General features: G+C 45.4%; 1 protein-coding gene across 2 annotated transcripts in view; it reads right to left on the minus strand.

The window, feature by feature from the left end:
- LOC115313047 (UPF0764 protein C16orf89) overlaps positions 1–25,671 on the minus strand; it is a 370,567-nt gene that overhangs the window by 246,877 nt on the left and 98,019 nt on the right. The window contains exons 5-9 of one of the 2 annotated variants that reach the window (XM_029971942.4): positions 21,398–21,509; positions 14,763–14,919; positions 13,721–13,846; positions 12,822–12,875; positions 12,552–12,703 (exon numbers count right to left, since the gene is read on the minus strand). The exons of the other annotated variant lie outside the window; for it this stretch is intronic. Of the exons in view, the coding sequence (XP_029827802.2) occupies positions 12,630–12,703; positions 12,822–12,875; positions 13,721–13,846; positions 14,763–14,919; positions 21,398–21,509 (523 nt within the window). The 3' untranslated portion in view covers positions 12,552–12,629. Of the gene's footprint in view, positions 1–12,551; positions 12,704–12,821; positions 12,876–13,720; positions 13,847–14,762; positions 14,920–21,397; positions 21,510–25,671 lie in introns of those variants that run through there. 2 annotated transcript variants of the gene reach the window in all.

A 25,671-nucleotide genomic window follows, 5' to 3' on the forward strand; every position in this document is an offset into this window, starting at 1 on the left:
CCTTGGGGTGTCACGTGGGATCACCTTGGGGGTCACGTGACCTTGAGGTGACCTTAGGAGGGGTCACGTGACCTCGGGGGGTCACGTGACCTTGGGGAGGTGACCACGTGACCTCGGAGGAGTCACGTGACCTTGGGGTGACCTTGGCGGTCACGTGACCTTCAGGGGGTCACGAGGGGGTCACCTTGGGGGTCACGTGACCTTGAAGGTGACCTTGGGAGGGGTCATGTGACCTCGGGAGGTCCCGTGACCTTGGGGGTCACGTGACCTGGATGAGTCACGTGACCTTGGGTGACCTTGGGGGTCATGTGACCTTGAAATGACCTTGCTTACGCCGACGGCGACGCCACTTAAGCCGGAAACGGGCGCCTAAGAGCTGCGCTCTAAAAGTGGAGAGAAAAACTGACAGACGCTTTATCTAATAATTCGTATTACTTATGGGATGCAGTATTTGAAGGGCGATCGTTTAAATGCGTTAGAGGACATGAAACGTAACCTAAGGTTACAGCGTCAAGTCAATGCACCGCGTAACCGCTACGTCACGTCACTAACGTCACAACGCATAACGTAGGGTAACGTGTGTGACACAATGTCATGTGACGCCATGACGTCACTTTACGTCACGTGCCATGGGATGTGCGGACACACGGAAGAACAAATGTCTTGGAGTAGTGACTTTTCTTATAATGTGTTTCGTGCTTTAAAAAAATGTTTAATGAGCAGAACACTTAGTATTACCTACTTTTATAACAGAAGGAAGAGCAAAAATAAAGGAGATCAGATGAAAATTAAATAAAGATAAACAAATAGAGATTGAAACATACGGGCATAATGTACGTGTAAGCAAGCATGATGTTTGAGAGGCGTCAAGAAATCCGTATTTTCGAGACATCTCAATGCCACTTTAAGGGCCAATTATTGTTCCTTGCGGGGTCATGATCCAAGTATCTTTGGAAGACCAGATAATCGGCCATCAATAAATTATTGCACGCTAAACACGCGAGTGAGATGCGTGGGACCGTTTTTGCTCCACTGCGCAGTCCGTGACGACGCAGTCCATGGTTGTACGTTGCCCACAATTGGTCACTCTTTGTACCTGCGGAGTTCAAACTCAACCTGTATAGAGTGTGTGGAAAATCCCTTTGAGGTCGTGATTTCAGACAGTGGTCAAGATTCTTTTTGAATATTGTAGTGGTAGACCGAAGTTGTTTGAGGACCGGCGACGTTAGCTGGACCTTTTAACAATACCACAATGAAAGTTGTGCGGTCGCCTTTTTGTGAATGGGAATTCTTTTTCGGAGCACATTTTGTTTTGTGTGTTTGTTTGGGTGTTGTTAAAAAAAGGGGGATAGCCTGGAGATGTGTGGACCTCTTCTACGGGGCAAGTCGCTACTCAGCTAGGGGATGGGGTAGCCTAGGATGGTTGCTCTTTAGGCAGCTTTGTCAGCTCGTTCAACGCCTTGCAGTTCAAAGTTTGCCGAAATCTGGTCAAATGTCATATAGAGTTTACATTCCGAACCAAGGTAGTCTACCTCGGATATTTCTAGAGACGCAGCTGAGTTAGTTTATTTCTTGATTATAGTTAGATTTCCGTGTTTTCGGCTAAACACGAAAAACTCGGAAAAACACCCTCTGTTAAAATTTTGATTAATTCCAATAAATTCCAAATTTTAATGCACCAATGCCCCCCCCCCCCCCTTTCCCCTCGGACAAAGAAAGATGAAATAAAATAAAACAACGCATTTTCTGTTTGTTTTTTTATGAAAAAGTTTGATCAGCGCCCAGGGTCAATGGTCCTGGGAAAATGCCACCACAGTTACCTTTCGAATCTCGGGCCACTGTCAAAAAGGGGTCTTACCGATTGTTTCCTCAAGGTTTTTCATTACAACAGGTAATTGTACTTTCGGGTCACAAAAAAAGCACCTGGTTTTGTTTCCAGCTTGGGTCATACAATTTGTGCTTTAGAGGAAGCAGAGGTTGTGTTTTGGTAACAGTGAAAGATATATGGACCATAGAGATTGCATATAAATTAAAATAGGAAAGAGGGGCAGTTGAAACTTCTCTATTACATCCTTCACCACTCCACCTCTCGCGGCCGCTGCATGGGTAGGTTGATGGAATAAGAGGAGATGACGAGCTTGCCAGCAATTACCTCCAGGAATTCACTGACTTTGAGGTACCTACGTTTACCGGAGCAACACTTGTGCGCAGTCTTTGTCATGGAACAAATCTAGCAGAAATAGTAATTTATACAATGCGCGTTTTATTTTTTTTAGAGCGCAGCTCTTAGGCCCCCGTTTCCGCGTATAGCGGCGTCGCCGTCGCCGTCGGCGTCATCCCGCTAAATTTAGCGGTAAAACTGACGTCACATGAATTTAACACCAATTCAGTTACTCCGCTAGATTTGAATTGGTGTTGAGGTCACGTGACGTCAATTTCCCGCTAAATTTAGCGGGAAATTGAATTGGTCTTGAAGTCACGTGAAGTCAATTTTCCAGCTAAATTTAGCGGGGAAACTGTGGGAAAAAAGAGAGGGCATGGAGGAGGATGGGAGGGTATGCAGCACAAGAAGGGGGAGGGTACGTAGGAGTAGGAGGGAGGGTACGGAGGAAGAAAGAAGGGGAGGAGAAGGGGGAGGGGAGAGGAGGAGGAAGAGCGGAGGAGGAGGAGGAGGCCGGGAGGAGAGGAGGGGAGGGTCCGGGCCCTCCTCCTCCTCAAGAGCTGAGCTCTAATTTCACATTACAGACATTTGTAAACGTTTTTCATTTTTAATCTAGCATACGTTTACATCCAGATTTTATTCTTTATTTTTTTTAACATAAAACACGGGGAAACTAAACTCCGAATTTTGAAAAAATTTTAAATCAAACAATAATAAACTCTGAAAAACTCCGAACGTTTGGCAAAACAAACTTCAAAAACCACCCTCCAAGTTTGACGAAAAATAAACTTCGAATACGCGGAACCCTACTTGTAGCATTTAACGACTGAAGTGGAGGTTCTTTGTTCGATCAAAGCAGGTACCGTACTTTCTATAGCCGGGCTCAGTTGACATTTGAAACGCTTTGTGTATCATTACATTTGGCCTTGGGTGGTAGGCGGAACAATGAATACCTCAACTGCCGTGCCGAGTTTGTTGAAGTGGCTTCTGGTAGGCATTCCAAGACGACTCATTCACAAATCCACGACTGTATAAACCACTGTCTGTGCCCCAGCATCTTCTGCGGGGGCCACTTCGGGGCGCCGAGTAAGCCCTCGCTTTAGGTCAACAGGTGTGCCTGTAGAGCGAGCGAGGCAGTGGCTGGACAGTTGACGCGCTTTATATATTAAATCATATTTTGCCAGTACATAGCTATATCGGAGCTGGAACTCTCACATATATGTAGATTAGTTTAAATAAATCGACTGAGCTCGATGTCAATTTGAAAAGGGTTGAATCATTCGTCGAATGGATTGGAAATATCTGATGGTGTTTTCCCGCGTAGCTTAATTAACCTTACTACGCCCACAATGCCTCCAGGGTATTGTTCACTTGGTTGAAAAAACCCTGAGACTGCGGGTAAACGACACAACACTAAAAAGTCTCTACAGTCTCTATAGAGACTTTTTAGTGTTGTGTCGTTTACCCGCAGTCTCGGGGTTTTTTCAACCATGTGCAATGTACACCAGCTCGTTTGCGCCCCTACTTTTTGTCCATTGTTCACTCTCGTGCGTTTGTACGCACCGCAGTGTAGGGAGCGAATGGAAGGCATCGAAGTCCTGACCGCACGAAGTGCAAACAAAGGAGTGGGTTCGGCTCGTTGAACGTCGCAGCTCCGATGACCGATGAGTCAAACATTTGCATCTTAGAAACTGTAACCATCAGATAGGGTGCCAACGGGGTCTTGCCAGTTCTGCTGAGGGCATATACGTAAAAGAGGCCAAAGACATGATGAATGTGGATGTGTATCGGGAGAGCGTATCCACTTCTGGCCACTGCCAATGTGTTCTCCCGAACAGTCATCGACAAAAAAAAAAAAAAATATATATATATATATATATGCTCTTTGTTATACCCAGTGTTCCGACACCGGGTATAACATATGATAAATGTAAGGAACAAGAGTGTTGTATTCGAAACACTCTTGTTCCTTACATTTATCATATGGCTGATATACCAAGCTGTCGGTGTTTTACGGGGATAGTTGGCTATTCGGCAGAGAGTCTTCGTTGTCCGTAACACTGGATCCCTTTCTGCTTCTGCAGTGGTTGCCGTAAAGGACAAGATCAAGACTCTCCGAGACTACTTCGTCAAGGAGTTGAAGAAGGTTGCCACGTCCAGAAAGACAAAAACTCTAGGCTACGTGTCACGTTGGGAACATTTTGGCTCCTGGGATTTCCTGAGGGCCGCCATCACTCGGGACTCCAGTCTGCTGTCAGCGAACAGTGCAGCCTACCCGGCAAGTAAAGTTGAATTGGTCCCGCTTTTTTAAACGATTGAAAAGATTTAAAACTTCACTGACAGCTTAAGAAGCAGAGTGCGTGGTGAACCCGATAATCACTCAGCAGTCAATGAGGTTGCGGCATGAGCAGGTAAGAACACCAAAGAACAAATCACGGAGCTTTAACATTATAAGCCACAGCCTGATTTTCTTAAGCTGAGAGGGACTATAAGCATGCCTGCGTTATCATCCTGGGCAGCTGTAAGAAAATATTTGCGCTGGCATTTATGTGTGAGAAGTGAAAACGGCAATCCTTGCTCTCTATGTAGGCGCATAATAAAGTAGTTCCACCGAGCTCAACTGCCCAGGTCTTCAGAATATAGAGCCTGCATTCTAGTCGCCAATACACCCCAAGGGATGCCGGTTTATTTAGAAACCGCACGCGTTTTGATCTTACGCCTGTGCCGGGTTCTCCTAGTTTGAGTGAGAAGTTATGCCATCTTCATTGTTTCTCTCATACTCTAAGCAAATCATTTCGTATTGCCGCTTCAGTTGTTCCCGATTGTTTATTTATCTTAAAGTTATCTTATGAAAGTTGTCTTAAAAAGATTAGAAAATCTACTGTGAGATATTCAATTCTTTTTCCATTCACTTTGATTTTCAAATGTTGTTTTTACAAAAACACAAAAATTTATTGGACCCATAGCCTTGAGGCTAGTCTGAGGTCTAAATAAAAATGCATTTTACATTGCGACAGACAAGCAGATAAAACAATAAACGAACAAAATATTACTAGCCTAAAAAAATGTTGAAGTAGTTCGCGTAAACCGCATTCTAAATCAAATATCAATTTTTTTTTCAACACGGCAAGAAGTTGTACTTTTGTTTCATATTGGTGGGTATTGAATTCCAAATTAATATGCCTCTATATTTATTAGTCGTCCACTAATAGAATATAAAAGCTCATCGATCTCCACAGCAAGCATTGGCATTCTCATCAGTGCGCTTTTAGAATCTGGGGTCGTTACCTAATCTTCTGTGTTGAAGATGATGTTTAACAATAACAAAAATATATTTCCGTGCCTGATGTAAATGAAGTAAGGTGCTATTTTTATTTCAACAGATCAAGCTTGAGTGCCCAGATGGAGTCCTTCCAGTAGCCGAGATGACTGAAACAATGATTCTGCCGACGACCCCGACGACCAATACTTCCCCAGAAGCGAGTCAAAGGCCATTGATGTCTCCTAGCAGGCACTCTACACGAATGCTAACACTCTCCGATCAAGAAAGACCCTGCCTAATTCCCCCGCCAGCCTCGCTGCTGAAGAGACCACGACTATCAGCCAATTATGAGGTATTGTTATCACTTCGGTGGTCTTGATTACTATAGTCCCGATCTCTCTAAACTCCTATTCAGTCGTTTGCAACCTAATGCCCTGGTCCCACTAAAGTGACAAACAGGAACAAACGACAGCGACAAGTCTCAAACCAGAGCCTTTCACGTTTTGACAACCTTTGTAGGATAAAGGAAGCTATGCTCAAACACGAGCATCATGCACGCGAGGGTATCTTTGGCAGGCTTCCAATCACTCGTGCAAACGCCTGCGAAATGTACCATCGCGGGCATGCTGCATCGGTTTGAGACTTGTCGCTGTCATTTGTTTCTGTTTGTCGCTCTAGTGGGACTGGGGCATAAGAGCGTCCGGACGTGGCGAGTTTTATGATGTCTCAACATCGTCTGATAAGAACAAACAGGACTGATCGAAAATCAATAATTACAATTATTCCAAAATTATAAAAAAAAAAAAAAAAATTGTGCAATTTTAACAATTAATGCGACCTCAAGCAACCACAATACCGTATCTGACTTCATGCAGCCATCTCATTTTCCTTGTCGGCAGACCATGGCAGATTCCAGCGTCACAATCCCGTCACCACTCGCATTTCGGAACGCACCAGTGGCTTTGGAACGCGAGGGCGACGAAGTCCTCTTCTGTGAGCACATGTTGTCGGAGCTGAGGCAGATGTGCTCTTACAAAAAGGACCTCAGCAAGCTACGCATTCAACAAGTTTTGTTCGAAGTCAAGCACATGAACACGCTACTGAGACCCCATCTGGCCAATGCAAGCGAGTCGCATGCTACGATTTATGAACAACCTCCTCTCATGACAAGCCCAGCATCTGTTGTGAATGCAGTGCAGCTTACTTCTCCGTCAATTGTTTCGCAGTGCTCTAGAGAAAGTCTGCAGTAAAATCGCAGGGTTGTCGTTCCTGCTTTCTGGCGATCCTCAATGTCACCGATCGGGTCTCATAGATAGTACCTAACTCAATAAGGAGCATTCACTGGGCGCCATAATTGTGGGCGCTGTCTAGAGCGCATGCTCAGAACGAGCCAACATTAATAGGCTGCTGAGACCGGCAATCTTGAGGGTGCGGAATGCACGTTACAAAAAAAAAAAAAACTGTGGAAGCTCGCCATCAGCACGCGCTCAGCAGTCGCGCACACAGGTATGGCCGCCAGTAAATATTTCCTATAGACGCTTTACACACGCGCCAAATTACAGCCTCCATTGCTGACCTTCTCTTGTCTCTCCCAGATTCCGAGCCACTAAAGCGGGCGTTGACAAGCCTCCAGAAAGGCCAACGCTGTGGAGAAGGAGACTGTAGAAACTAAAATGGCAATAACCTGCCCCGCTATAGTAACGATGAAGTGAAGTAAATGTAATAAGAGGAAACAAGAACTGAAGGTCGGTTATGGCGGCGCCCATGCACAGCTGCTGCAAATCGTCTATAGACAATCGCAAGCATGGCGGCTTGACTGGTGCCCTGTGAGTGCAAGCACGCGAAGCGTGCGCGTGGATGTAGCTTTTTGCAAGCTCGCACTCGCACGGGCAAGCTCGAACGAGGCAGAGACATACGGCAGCCAGTCACCTGTGCTTGCGATCGTCTATTAGCGGCGAGATGTTTCGGTGGCGTTCTCGTTTGGTTACCTTTCGTGACGTCATTACCTTGTGAACAACAAGTTCAATGGTGTTTGTAATGAGCAGCTAGAAGGCCTGAAATCATAGCGCTCTCAAAACAATACCGCCAACACCGTCAAAATTGAAGTTCTTACATTCCTCTTATTTCCGTTGATGAGACATCCTTTGTGGACGTCATAGTCAGCATTCGGCCAATTGTGGTCGGCCGACCACAGCGATGCTTTTGACCGCGCGAGTCGCCCAATGGACCAATCTCACTAAGCATTCCAGGCAGGCGTGACGCCTCCGTGCGGAGCGCAAGTTTGTCTGCTTCTTACAAAAGGGTTGCGATGATGTCAGAGAGCCGAGCTCTTATTGGCCGATTGAAACAAAATGGTGGGTATACCTCAAGGCGTCTAGCATTGAAGCCTACCTACTATCCTTCCACATTGGAAGACTTGTGGATAGACTTTCCAATCAAAGCCAATCAGAACTGGGCGTCGTTCTGCCGTCACCGCAACCCTTGCGGAAGAAGCAGACGACTTGCCACAGGGGACAGGCGGCAGTGCCCCGGACTCCTCGTGCCGTCTCGTTACAGCGTACTAGTACTCTCGTGCTCAGCTCACGCAGACCCATATCAAGGTTGCCGCACGCGGAGAAATACTATGCCACGGTGCATTGAGGCAGCTTGAAGCTGCCTCAATGCACCGTGGGAGCGGCGACATAATAAATGAAACTGGCTCGCGATATCGGGCTATTATTAAAAAAAAAAAGAAAACGAGAGTATGGCGCCCACTATATGTCTGTTCTGCAGTTTCAGACTCGGCGCGCATTTTTCTCAACGAAGGCATAACGAAGCCAAAGTAGAACGGTACTCATTGCAAGTAATCGAATTATTCGTAATTGATTACTTTTTGGAGTATCTTTTTTAAATTATTTTAATACATTTATTAAGAAGTAGTCACGATAGTAATTTGATTACTTTTGGAAGTAATCAAACCCTTACTTTTTTTTTCCTTCCCTATTGCGCCCTTTTTTCTACAAGCTTTCTACCGAGAAACCCTAGAACAAAGTCTCCGACTGGAGAATGGTTTACCCGAAAATTGGTTGATTAAGAAGATAGGTAGTTTATAGTTCAACGATTCTAATCTAATCATAAAAAGTTTTAGGGAATCGTTTTTGCACATCGGATACGGTGTGCGATGGGCCGTCCGGTACCAACTGCGCATGCGCGAGTCTTGTACGGCAGCGCACGCGCGGTTCGTAACGGAGGGCCCATTGTATCGTATCTGATGTGCAAAAACGGTTCCCTAAAACTGTCTAATAGACGGTACGAAATACCCGTCTTGGAACCGGCAGAAAAAATAGTCGGTTCGAAAATATAAGGTAATCGGAAGAGTAATATTGTTACTTCTTTCAAGTAATGGCCAATCAGTTTTTCTTTCAAGTAATCGAGTAATATAGTTGAATACTCTTTAACCATGAATAATTGTATTCGATTACTCTGTTTGAGTAACGCGTACAAGACTGATACGAACGCACCTCGTTTAGCAACCACACGACCGATGTCATACACCACCATCAACAAACGGATTCGAGTAGGAATGCTCAAGATGCAATAGTCTACTACTTCCATAAATCTGTCAGCGAGCGCGTTGCGTTCTGGGAACGTGTAAGCCAGGAGAGGAGCGCGTATGGATTTTTCTTCCCACTGAGTCCCACAATGCATAACGTGTCACTAAACGCCGCGATGACCCGTTTCGAGTTTTGGAATAAGTCTATTGCGGCGTAAGCCTATCACCAGCCAGCTGTTCTTTTTTTCTTTTTTTTTTTTTCAAGATGAGTGTATGCTATAATCATAATGAATTTGAGACACATGTCGTTGAACTTTAACCAATGATGATGTTGTAAATTGAAAAGAAAAAGCGCACAAAATAAAAGTAGGAGAGGCGCAGAGCCCACGCGGGCCTGCGGGAAGCAAAGATCTCTTAGGGCTCATTCACACTGGAAGCGGATCCGCGTTCGCAAAGCGGTTGCGAACGCGCTTGTATAAGGATTCAGTACAATTGCACGCGCACACGATGACATCAAATGCGCGTGCAATTGCACTGGATCTTTATACAACCGCTTTCGCAACCGCTTCGCGAACGCGGATCCGCTTCCAGTGTGAATGGGGGGTTAGGCTCAAGACGGCGGCAGCCGTCGAGGCCCGGGGACCAGCGCGCCAACGCCGGAAAGAGAGAGACTTCTGAGTCGGTTCAAAGTTCGATCGACACCGTTTACTCAAAGAGCCGGAGCACGGGGCCTTACATTCTGAAGGTAGGGGTGGACGACTTGTGGCAGGGGCAGCAGTGGTGACCGGTGACGCCATCTAGGTAGTGTAGACTTCACTATACAAAAGATGAAATACTACAGACGACCCACATCTTGACCTCAGTGCTGATGTATTAAAGTTCTCACGGCGCAACTGAACCAGTTCTACAAAGCATAGGCTTTGCAGCACTTGTAAGGCCGCTAAATGAAAGAAAAAGCTTTTTTTTTCTTTCTTTCGTGTGTGTGTGTGTGTGTGTGTGTGTGTGTGTGTGTGTGTGTGTGTGTGTGTTATGTGTGTGTGCGGGGGGGGGGGGGGGGGGAAAGGGGGGAGATCTGCGTCTTAGGGCGGCGAAAAACGAATGCAGACATGTTTGTCTCACGCTAAAAAAACACTCTGATGAAGAGAGCTCAGTCTTGGTTTACGCATCCCGAACATCTTTTATCTTCGTTTCTTTGGTTTTGTTTTAAAATATATTATGTACTGGAGATTGTGCGTCGCGTATTTAAACCAATCGGGCACAATAAAAAGGAGTGATGGCAGCAAGAACAACTCATCAAAAGCAATATATATATATATATATATATATATATATATATATATTTCTTTTTTTTTTTTGGGGGGGGGGGGCGATTTTTCTGGGTCAACTTGAAAACTAAAAGTACACATCTCCACTTCTACTCCAAACCCAAGTAAAATGACAGTTTGTGAAAAGAGCAGCGGAAGAATACCTTGATGTAGTGCAAAACGCCGCCGCGTGTGGGGCGTTTAATCATCGTAACGGAACAGTAATGACAGCATTTCCTTCATATTGTAAATTCCCACCCTCCAGGTTGGGAGAAGCGGGTGTATGAAAGGAACACTCTAGACCTGTATTTTAGCCTGGGACTCCGGTGCACCGAGGGTTTTTCTCCACGACGATCTGCGTCCTTGCGGCCCATTCTCACGATTTTCAAAATAACTTGCCGCACGTCATAATAAAGCTTACGAGAAAATATATGGTCGTTTCTTTTGATTGGAGTGGGGCGAGACGGAAAGGGAGCGCACAGCCACCCTCCGCTTGTTTATGTGCGTGACAGCTTAAGCCAGTGACAGCAGACCCTCAAAGAGTACGAGAGCCGCGACAATGTACTTTTGGTCACTGCTTGGTTCGCGTCCTAAAAAGTGGTCCCTCGATCTCCACCTGATCGATGACGTCATAAGAGTGTCGCGCTGTCGCCGGCCGCGATCCTGGCGGCGGGGGTGAACGTCTCAGACGCCTGTTCGTGCTGAAGGTAGTAGCACCCCGGCTTTACAGTTCACGGAAGCTTCGGCAACCATGGGGTTGGGACGCCGTGACGACAGCGACCCGCTAGCGTATTGTCGCGCTTTTCCAGAACTTTTACACCAGGATCACGACATCTACCAGCCCGACACTCCGGCTCTTGTGACATCATTTGTCGCCACTTTGGATCCACTTTAGAAGCATGGGTGGGATTGGACGACAAACACACCAGCTGAAAACCCGATTCAGACACCGTGCCTGCGGCTGAGCGAAGTCAACAGGATCAAGTTTTGTTGCCAATCAAGGTTCTGATAGCGCACTTGATCCTACCAACATTGGCTCCTACGAAATATTAACATATTTACCCGGCAGAGTGTTTATGAAAATGGTGGATTGTTTTCCAATTCATTTGCTCATGCGCATTATTGGACAAAGAAGTTCTCGTTAACTGCTTGGTAGGTCAAGACCTTAACAGGAAAAATGCCATACGATAACTTCAAGAATGAGAAAACAGCTCTATAAAAAAAAAATCTGAAATTATCTTAAAGAAAACACATTCGTATGCTGTTTCATGCCGCTGGCATTACAAAGAGTGGGCATATGCTATCCGAACGGTTCGCTTCTGTTGGAAAAACTAACCATATCGTTTTTTTTTTTTAACACTTAATTACACATTTTCTGCAACACCGCACAGATCTTGAACCGCAGAGCCTACTGTTTACAATTCCCGATTGATGAAAGTAGTTTTCACCATAATCCCCTCGAGGCACCAGGGATCCAATTTCGGTTCCGGGTGAGATCAAGAGCTTTAGCGTCTGCTCATTAAATCCGGCCTCATAACTTTATCCTAGTCGCGCCTACATAAGCAGTGAGAAAAGTTTTGACCAGTTCGCGGGTCTCGATCGGGCAGTATTTTGTTGAAAACTCGAACTAATGAGGGAGCAGGTCTCTGCGTCTCCGATGTGTTTGTCGTAAGTATCCTGTATCCGCCGCTTGACGTCAGCTAGCGTATAGGGTAACAGGATTATTTGAGATCGACATAGGAAACCAGTCGCTTCCAAAGTGAAATAGTAGACGATCACAATTTCTGCCTGTCTAATACAGTTCGCCACCGCACTCGGTTTCTAGCAGATGATACTTTTTTTTTTTTTTGTGGTTCCGTAGAGTTGAGGTTACACTGCAAGTACAGCATTCAAAGGACGGTCTGCAGATACTGTCAAGTCGTGTAGTTTTTTCTTTATGAAGATCTTGTCACGTTAGTCGTACGAAAACTGTATGCAAACGAACACCGCGTCTTTCGTATGGTGTATGAGATGTATGACTGCGGCTTAGGCAGATGAGGTACGGCGTTTTCCCGTTTTGTATTCATCCGCGAAGGACGCTTCGGAGCAGGCAAATCCCGTTGTTCACTCGCGTCAGCAGACGAGAGGCGTCTGCGAACGAAAAGCCGGTTCGCTCCGTGGGAGGAAAATCAGATCTCGCGCTCGCGCTGACCAAAATCGGATCCCAGGTGCTTGGGTTAAATGAACAAACTCTTCTCTGAGTTTTCATTTCTCGTCTTTTAGTAATGTGCCATTTTTATCGACGATCGTCGGGGTTTTAGAGGTAAACGTGACCTTTTATTTAGACGAACCACGCTGCGCATGATGCCTGTAGAGAAGCTATAGCGCTCTTCAACTGAGTAGAAACTTGAGTCCAGTAGTCATAGTTATGGCGCCTAGGATTGTCTTGTGAAACCTACAGTCGTCTGAAAATGAACAGAGGGAAAGAGCAAACACCACGTGGTAAAGATCGGCGCTATTGTGTTTTCAGTACAGGTCTACCACAGCAAAAAGTACGACATAAAATGAAGAACAGGTTCTCACCTTTTAGAAAAATCTCAGATCGTTTGTTTCTGAGCAAAGGAAAATGGTTTTCAACTGAAAAGAAAGAAAAATAATCTACTATAATTAATCCAGTTGTTCAAGGAGACCAGCGGCTGCGCTGGGCCATTTTGTTTACTTCGTTGTTGAGGCAGTACAAACTCTTGAAACACCCTATCCTATGAATCGTTGAATGGACGCAGTAAAACCTTACGTGAGTGCGTATTCTAGATTCTAGAGCACTGGTTTTCAGTACTATTTACTCCCTTTATCCAATGCAGCGTAAATCGATATGGTTAACAGCATTCCAACTCAACTAGGTAGTTTTCCTTCGTAGCAATAAACTGTCTAAAATGACTTCATTCAGTCACTCGGTGTTGAGTACCGCACTGTATGCCTGCTGCCATGAGCACGCGTTTTTGTTTTTATACGTAAAATGTTTAGTGAAATGTTTGCGAGTATGAAGAACGAGAAAGGAAAAGGAAGGACCTGTGAAAAAACTTTCTGTTCATCCCTGCCATAATCCCTCCCTTGGTCTTACAGCATTCCTAAATAAATAAAAGATAAAGAATAAAAGCAAGCTAAAGAAGGAATGTGAATGAAGAAATGACGCGTGGGAGTGAAGACAAATGTATAATTCCTGGTGAGTCTACCCACATCTGACTCTCCCAGGCGCTCTTCTAGGCTTCGTTGCCACCGAAGAAGTTCTAACTCATTTTGGCTTTTCCGTAAACATGTGATCAATCCATCGATTACAGGTAACTCGTCAGACTGAACCAACAAGGTCAGTCCGAACTGGCAGCGTTGTATGGCGAGCCACGCAACGTATTATACGGAAGACAACGCGAATCCGCGTTGCAACCGGTGGTACAAAACAAGCGAGGTACACAAACTCCTCTCACACGCTCTCTGAGGGTCCCAGTCTCTGTGGTCGCTGAAGCAGCCGTCCTCTCTTTCCCAAGACTGGATCGTCCGGATCCAGTCCGGCCGGTAGAAGTCTGGAAATCCGGCCATTCCGCAGAATCCAACTGCGGAGGCGTAGAACGGAATGCGGGAGCGTCGCCTGATGGCTCCCAACTCACGCTTTTTTTTTTCTTTTCTTCTTGTATGTAGCACCGAGTGTATAAGATAAAGAGAACCGCGTTGTTCTGACCGCAAAAATTAAACTACGCACAACAGTACGATCAGTTTCCGCCCGAATGTAGTGCTAGTGGTCCGGACCAGAGGCCAAAGTTTCGGGAGTAGCCTTTATCTTGTATTAAAAGTCACCGGCAAAGTATTGACGATATTCAGTTAGAAAATAGGGTGCGTTCTCGCGGTATAGCGTTAAGCTTTGATCTCCGTGTCAGGCACGTAGCCAGAGGGGGGGGGGGGGGGCCCATAAAGCCGCCCCCCCCCCCCCCAATTCTTACATTTTACTGGGACCCTCCTCTCCCCCCTCCCCCTCATACAGCGTCTTGTCATAAAGCGGCGGCGCCCCCCCCCCCCCCCCGCCCCCCCCCCCCCCCCCCCCCCCCCCCCCCCCGAAACAAAATCTTGGCTATGTGCCTGCTCCGTGTACTCGCTCCATCCGTTCGTTGGTCCCCATTTCCTCAATGATAACTTCCCCAAATAGTTTGTAATTTTTTTCTTAAATTAAGTTATCGTAAATCTTAAAACTTTGACATCAGGTCCCAAGCGCTTTTTGCGATCGGACGTTGAGCGTACGGTGATGCGTAGTTTATTTTGGAGGCAAGAATAACGCTTCTGTTTTCTTCCAAATATCCAGTAGGTCGCTTCAAGAGCGCTCAATTAAATACACGCGAGCATATCTTGAGGCAAGCATGGAGATCATCTCACTAGTAATGAGGTATAGGGGCTTGGGGAAGGGAAGGGACGAGGCACTGACGTTGTTTTCTCAGTGGTATTCAACGAACCCACCAAACATTTCGTCCCAATGCTCACTTTGTTCGATGAAGAGATCCTGTAGAGTTTCCGGAAAGCCCTCGTCCTTCGCGTTGAGGGCATCCCTCATGACGTTGCTGCACGTCTTGATCAAGAAGCTTTTGAGACCTCCCTGATGCTCAGCGAGTAGCGATAAAAGACGGTCCCGGCATTCGCTCTGTAACGAACCAAGAAAACCGAGGCACCGCAGACCCAGACAACTATAAAAAGATACAACACCGCACATTTCTTTTTCTTTTTTTTATTTGGCAGGGTTGGAGTATTTAAACTGTTTTTATACGGCCTCTTTGTTACTCGGAAACACTATTTAATTTACTAATTGTTCAAAAATAATGAATTTTAAACTACTTATAAATAGTTGTATTTCATTTTTAAGACAATCGTTAGTTTCGATGCCTATTTTATAGTTTTGTTGTTCAGAGGCAGAAACAATTACACGAAAAAGGTGTTTGGTGCACAGATTTCGGCATACTACTTTTTTATTTTTAAATATGATACAATAGCTTTTTTTGTATAAAATATAGATTGATAGTAACTAGCCGAAATCTGTGCAAACGTTTCTATTCTAGGAGAGAAAAATAAAGAGGCTATAATCCTCAAGATAATACATACACATTTTTGTTTTGAAGAGAAGACTCTGTAAATGCCTTAACCGAGCGCGCAATCTAAGAAGACGATTTAAAGCTGCAAAACGAGAAAATGCATTTGCATTTTCCTTGTCTCAATCTGGATGGGCGTCGCGCCGGAGTGCGGTCGCCTATCACTACTGGGTGATTCCCCGTCAGTTAATTTAGATATCTTTGTTAAAAATATATATGAAAGCCATGTTCTTGGGAGGAACATTCAGCTAGATATGAATGCCGTAACAATTTTTTTCGCTGAGATAAAAAATAGAGAAGCTTGAGGCGTGGAAATTGAGAAGATTTCACAATGCTACTTTTCACAGTCGTCATTTCCTTATCGAACCTTTCACGGCACCATAACTTTTTTAATAGGTTTTACAAAGGTTATACAACACATACATAAAAAATTAAAAATATACATAAAATATTTCAATGCAAACAAAAATATCAAACATGGCACAAAAACGCGTTTTAGAGACATATTCACAATTTTTATGCAAATAAACCATCTTTCATAATACTTCACAAAACATATCAAAATGCGCGCATTTAAATATTCTTTGCGAATATATAAAGATAATCTGCCCACCCTTAAACATATTTTTGTGATCAACGCGGAAATTCGGCTGATTTCTCAAAATGTGGCAAGATTGGGCGTCGATATTTAAAAAAACTCCATCTTTTATTTTCTTTAAACTCCCCTTGGCACTTTGCAGTGACATGAACTAACCTGTGATGGCAAAAGATTGAGTAACATATGACCTCAAAGCGGGAAAAGCTACGACAAACCTTCACTCGGAGCGAGCCGACGTCTTCGTCATAGCGGCTTTGCCGCACAGCACCAAACGTTTGGGCGTTAGTTATGGCATGTATTTTATATTATTAAAACTCTTTTTTTATACGCGGTGAGTATTGGTGACGTGAAAAGGAACTTTGAGCTGGAATACCACTAATTAGCTTACAATTCACAGGAATAAAACGGCCCCACTCTGCAAATTCGCTACCTCTGCATCATACATAAGCTTAAAACTCTCAGTTGCGCAAATGGCCATGTATAGATCTGGCCTCTCGGCATATGATGACTTTCACAGATGAGTTTCCTGGATTCCTTTGACAGGTTTTACGGTGGTCCACTTTGCTTGCTTCACCGCACGAAACTCTCGAACTCGAAGACAGTTGTGAGCACTGCGCAGAGTGGTTTGACGCGTTTTGCGAAGTGCTGAAGGCATGTAGTTCCCACCAGGAACGCAAGCGATTGTACGTGCTTCTGACACCAATCATCCTGAAGAAAACAATAGTGCGTTTGGTGTCGGGTGCGGCTGCCTACATGACTCATCAAACATGAAAATTGAAGCGCAAAGGTGGTGTTTGGGCAACCCCTGATCCCTACATGGGGAAAAAGGCGAATGCCGAAGACGTGGGGGTTGCAATTGAGTACTGCACACGCGACGACCTCGCATGCTCTGTTCAAAGCTCCGACAAAAAGGACGTCGTCAAAGCCATGATCAACGACATGTTCAAAGTCGTAAAAAGGTTTATGACCCGCTCTATTAAGGAAGCTTGCCAGCTGTTTAGGAAGGACCATCCCCAACCCGAACTAGGCATCTCCAAATTTTATTCCCTATGACCAAAATGGGTAAAAAAAAAGTCCCGAGCACGAGGTGTGCGCATGCATATATTGCGTCAATTTTCAGTTGCTTTTAACGGCAATAACAAATGCCCTAAAGAAGACATTTACTGAAGACGACCTAAAGCGCATCTACCTCTTCTGCGCTCCACAGAACGATTGCTTTCTGCGCCGTTGCGAAAAGTGCTAAAAAACGCAGAGCATCTCGCTGCAGTCGCTTCATCTCGACGAAGACGAAGAGATCTGTTTCGCGTTATGGGACGCTCGCGAACTCGTCAAAAAGGTTATGGACACCTCTGCCTTCCTGCGGCAATAGGAGAGCGAAAAGTATATGAGGCATTCTTACATCCTTGACCTTGAACGAAGCCTGATACATGACACAAAAACCGCCTTACCACCCAAGGCAATGATGTTCCACTTCGATTTTGCGGAAAAATGGACAGTACTCTTTCCAACCGAAGTGCAGAGTTTTCATTGAAAAAAAAACTCAAGTGTCTCTCTCCACCAGTGTGGTTACGTCCACGCAAGGCACGCAAAGCTTTGCCGTTGTCACCGATGGTACACGACACATGACACAGCTCACGCTCTTCTTGCCACATAGGCCATAAAAGAGTATGTTAATGTTCATTTCCCAGTCTTTTTTTAAATAATTTTTGTATCAGACGGAGCGGCGGCGCATTTCAAGAATCGCTTCCAATTCCACGAATTGTCTCGGAAGCCGCACTCTTCGGCAAGATGGATCTTTTCAGCCACTGGACACGGAGAAAGCGCTTGTGATGAAGTAGGTGGAAGAACCAACGCTCACCAAGTTGAGATCTTCGCTCAACTCAACGATTGCCACCGCTAAAGACTTTGTGGAAGTGCTACGTAAAAAAGTAACAAATGTCTGCATGTTCCACCTGTCTGTGGAACGGGTTCGAGAGTTTCGTGCGGTAAAGCAAGCAGAGTGGACCACCATAAAACCTGTCAGAGGAATCCAGGCTTCTCATCTGTGGAAGTCATTATATGCCGAGAGGCCGGATGTATACATGGCCACTCGCATAACTGAGAGTTTTAAGCTTATCTATGCATAGGTAGCGAATTTGCAGAGTGGGGCCGTTTTATTCCTGTGAATTGTAAGCTAATTAATGGCATTCCAGCTCAAATCTCCTTTTCACGTCACTAATACTCACCGCGTATAAAAAAATAATTTTAATAATATAAAATACATGCCTTAACTAACGCCCAAACGTTTGGTGCTGTGCGGCAAAGCCGCTATGACGAAGACGTCGGCTCGCTCCGAGTGAAGGTTTGTCGTAGCTTTTCCCGCTTGGAGGTCATATGTTACTCAATCTTTTGCCATCACAGGTTAGTTCAAGTCACTGCAAAGTGCCAAGGGGAGTTTAAAGAAAATAAAAGATGGAGTTTTTTTTAAATATCGACGCCCAATCTTGCCACATTTTGAGAAATCAGCCGAATTTCCGCGTTGATAACAAAACTATGTTTAAGGGTGGGCATATTATCTTTATATATTCGTAAAGAATATTTAAATACGCGCATTTTGATATGTTTTGTGAAGTATTATGAAAGATGGTTTATTTCCAAAAAAAATTGTGAATATGTCTCTAAAACGCGTTTTTGTGCCATGTTTGATATTTTTCTTTGCATTGAAATATTTTATGGATATTTTTAATTTTTTATGTATGTGTTGTATAACCTTTGTAAAACCTATTAAAAAAGTTATGGTGCCGTGAAAGGTTCGATAAGAAAATGACGACTGTGCAAATTCGCATTGTGAAATCTTCTCAATTTCTACGCCTCAAGCTTCTTTATTTTATATCTCAGCGAAAAAATTTGTTACGGCGTTCATATCTAGCTGAATGTTCCTCCCAAAAACATGGCTTTCATATATATTTTTAACAAAAATATCTAAAATATGACCCGGACCATCATTGCATGAATTGACGTGGAATCACCCTACTGCGGGGTGCACGTTAGAGACCTTAGGCTAGCGTTTGTACTGTACTTACTAAATTTCTTATCTATTATCGGTGACAGGTCAAGAAGTAGTGGAAGCTTCTCCCACCATTTTTTCACTTTAGCAGAGCGAACGCTGGAGAGGAGGTCGCCTCCTCTCCATGGCGTTCGCTTTGCTATAGTGGAAAGAGGTGGGAGGAGCTTCCACTTCGTTCTTGACCTATCATCGACTATGCAGCTGCGAGAAAAGTCGCCCGTTGAGGCAGACTAACTTCAATGCTGCCTTTACTTCCGAGCTGCGTCAACAAGTTTCGGGAAAGACAGATTGAAAGAAAACGCTCGCTTTTATCCTCGGAACTGCACCGCTACGACCAAGTTTCTTTGACAGTGGCGTTGCGTGCGAGCTACTTCGATCGCAAGCTTTGTGCCCTCGCTAGCACAAGTGTGAACGCTCATGCACGCGCAACCAAAGCACCGCGGGAGCCAGCGAGCTTGCGCTGAAGGCGCAGCTTCTAGACTCAGCTTAAAGGGACACTGACAGGGCATTTATGCTCGTCGAGGTTTTTAGTTGTACGTCACATATGAGAGCCCAACTACCCAGAACAGAATTTGCGGCTCGAAATTCGGTTTCTTTCCGCCCGAAAACCGCCGATCGAGAACTGATCGGTTTGAGTCGCGCTCGCTGTCTTTTCCGTGGTCACGGGCCGTTTTCTAAGGTTTAGACGCGACCACCAAATTTAATCAAAGTCGTGGGTCATTGAAGGCACACAGTCAATATCAAAAATAGAAAAAAAAAAGGAAACCCATTTTTTGTGGCGTCCAAAAAGCTGCAAATAAGTTGATTGAAAAAAAAAAAAGTAGCACAGACAACCGGAAGCATTCTGTGCGTTCACTGCATAATTCTCAACATGGCGTCGTTTCGCGTATCGTGGGACTAGCGGGTGGCAGCGGACGACGGGCGTTGGACCTCTACTTCAGGACTGTCGATCACGGTACCGGCGAATTCTGTCTTTCTTCGAAAGAGAAACTTTGGGCCGATCAAAAGAACTGATATTCATCCCGTACGACACGCCCGACCAGCAAGCCGATTGCACGAAGACGTCGCCGAGCAGTCGTCCCTTCTCGTGGCTGAAGACATCGCTCGCTCAAACGTCAAGCACGAAGTGCGTACTTCGAGTTGAATACGCACGCCTACGGTTTCTTTATGAGGTGCGCATGTGGCATATGCGTGGTGCTGCCCAACTTCAAGCCGGGAGTACATGTACTGAAGGGAAATCGGCGTCAAACTTCTGACATACAGTCTACCCGCCGCATTACTACGTACGATTGAGTCCCTTCAGTAGCTAAGTGGAAAGAAGTCTGCTTCACAGGCAGAGGGCACGGATTCGATCCCTGATGTAGGTGTACCTCTTTTTTGTCAAGCATTTTGCGATGTTTACATTTCTTTTTTTCCAATTATCACTGAAAAAAACAATTGTTGTGGATGATACGTCGCTGAACTAAATGGCATGGGATTCCATTTTCGACACCTGCGAACTCAATGTAGTCACTTTCCACAAAATGCAAGGAGCATATGAATCGGGTAGCGTCCGCTTTCCCAGCTTCGCGTAACTGTTCTACAGGAATTGCAGCCAGCCATTGATCCCGACCCGTTGATCTTTCGGAAACTTGTGCACTCTGCCGCACATTGCCACTTTCAGATGCAGGACATGTGAGGCAGCTCTTCACGCAACATCTTGGGAGTATTCTTTTCGGAGCCGATCACGGGAATTCACCACGGCACTCACGCACTCACTACTAATTGCCAACACTTAAATGTACAAAACAACTCATCTTGAAGTACAGAACAGCGAGCGGAACAAACATAACTGCGAAAGAATCGCACGACGAACGAACCCATCTTGTCTGCTACGTGCGGAAAAAAAAACAAAAAAAAACTTGCACGGTTGGGTGTAGCCACGTGACTTCCGCCACTTACTCTCTCCTTTCCACTTCTTCGTGCGGTGCGGGAGTTTCGGATCCGAGCAGTTGCGTTTTTTGGCTTTATTAAAAAAAATTCGTGACTCTGTAGCGAAATATTAAGTGGGTAGTGTTCCGACATCGGAACACTACCCAATAAATCGCCTGACAAAAAAGGGAAAAAAAATTTTGGGGAGTGTCAGTGTCCCTCTAAGGGTGAACGGAGCATAGTGCCAGCAAGCTCGTTTAAAGTTAAAAAACGATACAACTGAATATCGTTGCACCACCCTTCAAACCCACAGGTACATATGCTTAAGATTCTAGACAATGCATACATTGGCGTTGCTGGTTTGGAAATGCCTAATCGTAACGACAGTAATCACTATGTTCTCGCTACGTCGCTTGCGTAGAATCGTGAGACATAAAACAATACTATTAATAATGGCATTATGCATGTGTTCTGCGCTTACCTTGATTCCGATGAGGGTATAGAACACCTGGTGGGTTAGCCAGTAGTGGCTGGTGTGCGGTTGGGTCATAAAGTCGAAACAGGGATTGCTGATTTTGCATTCATCCGGGGTCCTGAAACACCCATTGTACAGGGAGGTCAGTGGTCCTTTCCACGCTGAATTTAGTCGGTGACATCTGCTTAGAAGAACGACAGGGAAGTCCTTCAGCTGTCAAACCTCCAGTGCGAGCTTCCTGCCTTCGATCATGCTTAGGCGTCTCGTGAGCCTGGAGCGTGCACGTGCAGCCGAGGGACGACGGAAGGCAGTGAGCGCGTGCTGGAATCAGGCATTCTAAATAGACGCCCTACCGTTCTCGGCCTGTGAGTGACTATATTTGCGCTGAGAAGCTCGCTACGTGTGCTTCTGTTTAATTCACTTTGGGTAGGGAACGTGCTACCCACGCTTTTGTTTTAATTTTCATAGTAGATAGAAGCTTGGCTTTGCACGTGCTTGCACCAGCGGAGGAATGATCACCGAGCTCTTCTGATTCGCTGTACAACGATAACGTTTGTTTTTCTTTCGTTGACCGCGATGTTGAAGTTCAATGATGTCTATAAAGTGTCAAGCAGGAGACCTCGCAACCCAAGGTGGGCTTGCACAAGAGAACACGAGACAAAATTAAGTTTCAGAGAGTCTTATTACGCGAAAACGTTACATAACCACTGATGGCTAAAGAATCACAGGAGCGGCAATCATCTTACTATGCGGTGCTCCGCAGTTAATGGGATAGCTAATAATAACGTCGAAGAGCAAATGATAAAGCGTCAAGCGTGAACGTAATAAATACACTTCCAGAGTTTGATAAGCTATCGGCGACTTATAACATTTTTTTGTACATTGTTCTTCAACCATCGTTTTCAACCAAGCAATAGACAAATGAAAAAATTTCGCGAACAAAAAATATTGAATTGGAGAAATACTTTGTGTACAAAAACGCACCCTGAATGAAGTTATAGAGCGGCACAATGAAACACATGGTATGAAGGAAGTTTTTATTATTTCATTCAGAGGTGGTTGGATGAGAGGGGCTTTTTTTACGTTATCTAGTCGCTGAGAGGTTAAGAAATGTAGGGCGTTACTTATGCTAACGCGGTTTATTTCGTGATTTGTTCTTTGACGTTCTTATCGCCCGATGCTGCAAGCTCATTGGCTGCAGAGCTATACAGGGTGTACGCGCAACTTCCGGCCGCCATGAGAGGTTGAGAGAAATACTTCCGGTTCAACTTTGTTTATCTTGTGTTTGGCTGGGTTCGCGACGACTCTTGGTTCGCTAGCGAGCAACTCCGTGAAAACTACGCTCGAAATATGCCCCAGTGTCGTGCTTTTTAGTTGCCGATGCGCGAAAAAAAAAAGTCACGAGTGAAGTTATTGCGATTATATGGAGACGAGGAACGTCACCGACGCCGCCCAGCCTGGGTGATCGCAGGACGACGACATTGGCAGACAGTGCTAGCCTACTTCGACGTGCCACCTACAGATGGCGCAACGCGACAAACGCTTGAATGCAGCGCCGGCACCGCGGCGCCTCGATTGATCATCTCCGTACAACGATGGGCCATTACGGCACGTACAAGGGCAATGCGTACGGTGCTCTGGAGAAAAAAGACATTGAACACTAAAGCAAGCAAGTCAGAACACTAGAAGATTGTGCATTACAGAAACTGGCGTCGCGCTACAGGCAGCGTAATAAAAACGTTCGGAAGATATAGTCATGCTAAAAACAGAACTCGACTCGGCGCCCCCAGCGGGAAAGTGAGGAGCGTATCTTCGGCGCCTGGGGGAGGTGGTAGCCCACCGCGGATGTCTTGCCGTTCACGAAGAAGTTGAACGCGTTTAGAAATTTCTAGTTTCCAAGTCGCTCTCAGGTATATGGATTAGGCTAGTCGAATAGGTATAGTCCTGAAGATGCGGCCACGATACTATCGGCAGATCTGTCGTTTCTTCGAGGAACAAGCGCTCTTTCTTTTCACCGAAGAAGGCACGCTGATCCCGTATAAGTACATTTCAGGAGGTACGGCAGTTAGTCTTCGGCGGTGAGATTTTTAAAATATGTGCTACTCATTGAAGGTCCCCCAAAACAAGCAACAACAGGAAGCACCATGTACTCCCGCCGGAAGTTTGGCCATTCTTTGTTTTTATTTACCTCCGCACACCCTGTATGTCAAGATGCTGGAGTCTCCCCACATCCTACAATTCTTAAGTAGACAGCGACTATTGGAACCGTGCGAGAAGACAGTGGCGCGACGGTGCGGCACCCAGCAGAAGTATTTCGCATTGAGCACGGCCGGACTGCAGCATAGACATCCTGTGTATAGCAGCCAGCAGCCAACCTTTGATTGAAACGAATGTCGACTTACCTGAGCACAGCCTTATTCAATACGTTCGGGGCCCCACTCCGCACTACTTTTTTTTTTTAACGCGAGATTTGAAAATTTAAGAACACAAACTCCTTTTATGTGCTGGCGAAAATCGCCGCGATCACCTTAATTTCAGTATACGCGTATTCTATCCTCTGGCGAACGAAGAACATTGTGATAATACAAGGATCAAAAACTATGCTTCTCATGTGGATTTTCTCAATTACTCGCGCTGATGAATGTTGTACGCGTATCGATTTCTGTGCCGTCCGGCTGGTCCAGCACACAAACGTCTCATAAAAACTATATCTCAGCGCAGATAAAAAAAAAAAAAAAAAAGAAACGTGAAAACATGGCACAGACGCTGCCAAGGCCCTACGGGCGCATTAGAAGAGGCCCTAGCGGGTAGCGCTTCATTGTTCCACGCAACGCGGACGCTGTCGATGATGTCGTTGCCAACCAGCTTCCAATGCTTCGAACAGAGCCAGTTATGGCTTCCAAGCGGCGCGCCCTCTTTATGTGTCGCGCGCTCCATTTAGTTAGTGAATAACTGTTATGAATATGAAGATACCCTACGTTTTCTTCATACATTACGGAACTTTCTCAATTACGTAAATCTCTAAAATCAAAGCACACACAAAAAAATTGCACTGCTATTTTTTGTTTGCGGGGTTGAAATATGGTTTTCACAAAGGTACGAGGCTTTTATTTCTCAAGCTTTCTGTAGTCGTAAGCGCGAATGTAAATACTTCTGACACCACCTACTAAATCTGTTTATCTGCTCGATACTTTTTAATGGAAGGGAGGGGGGAGCTGCATTGAAGGCTAGGTATTTTTACCGATATCCGCACGTGTATGTGTTCCTCTTATGCACGCCGACAAGCGAGCCTGCCTCAAGAGCTCTGTGCTCTAGCAACTGTGCCATAGATTTCGCAGAAATATACACTCGATGTCTATATTGTAATACAGACTTATACGGGAGGAAACTGAGGGAGAGGGGGAAGATGAGAGCGGGGCAAGTCAGGGCCCCGAGTTCCGACTGGAAGGATAACGGGAAGACGTAAATGCTATAACTGCCTTTCTCTCTAGCCGCTGTTTAAACGCGTTCGAACGCCGAACGCAAGCGTCCGGCGTACCAACGCGAGACACTCCGTAGAAGTAGAGACAATAGCGGCTACCCTTAGCGTCTAACCACTAAACTTCCAATCGGAACCTGGCTCTCTCATGTCACCGCTCGCTCTCCTCTCCTCCTTTCTCTCTCTCTCTCTCTCTTTCTCTCTCAGTTTATCTCCATACACAGCCTCGGTCGAGCACGCGCGAGTTTGACGCTTCACAAATCCATACAATCGCGCTTTCCACTCACGAAAGCTGCAGGTGGCGGCAGACAAAAGACCAGAAACTTTTCGTTGAAGCGACGAGCTCAGCGTTACAATGAGCGTATACCGCGAGCACTGGCTGAATGCGTTAAAAATACTCGAACATATAGTCACAGATTGCGGCTGCCAGGGCAGGATGTACGAGGGAAACTGAAAGTTGAATGTGGCGAACTTGTGCCAAAACAATGGATGCAGTATAAAAAGTGTCGCGCGGAGTCGATATTGGCATAGCAGCAGCAGGATCGAGCCCTGGCGGAAAAGCAGCGCGGTACTGTTGCTTTTATACCGGTTTCGTCTTCAGGAATATTTTAATGCAGAACGCAGCAAAAAGAAGAAACGAGGATTAATTTGAGTTTTTCAGAGGAGGAACAAAAGGGAAAACTAAACTGGCGAGATTAATTGCAAGATTATAGCACGCATTTAGGTCAAGAAATGCCGTAGTACATGAAAAGATATCCAATAATGCGGTCCTTCGGGAAAGCTTAAAAAGTCGGCGTTCGTC

This window comes from Ixodes scapularis, unplaced genomic scaffold (genome assembly GCF_016920785.2).
Source record: "Ixodes scapularis isolate PalLabHiFi unplaced genomic scaffold, ASM1692078v2 PGA_scaffold5__190_contigs__length_132052651, whole genome shotgun sequence".
Classification (NCBI taxonomy): domain Eukaryota; kingdom Metazoa; phylum Arthropoda; class Arachnida; order Ixodida; family Ixodidae; genus Ixodes; species Ixodes scapularis.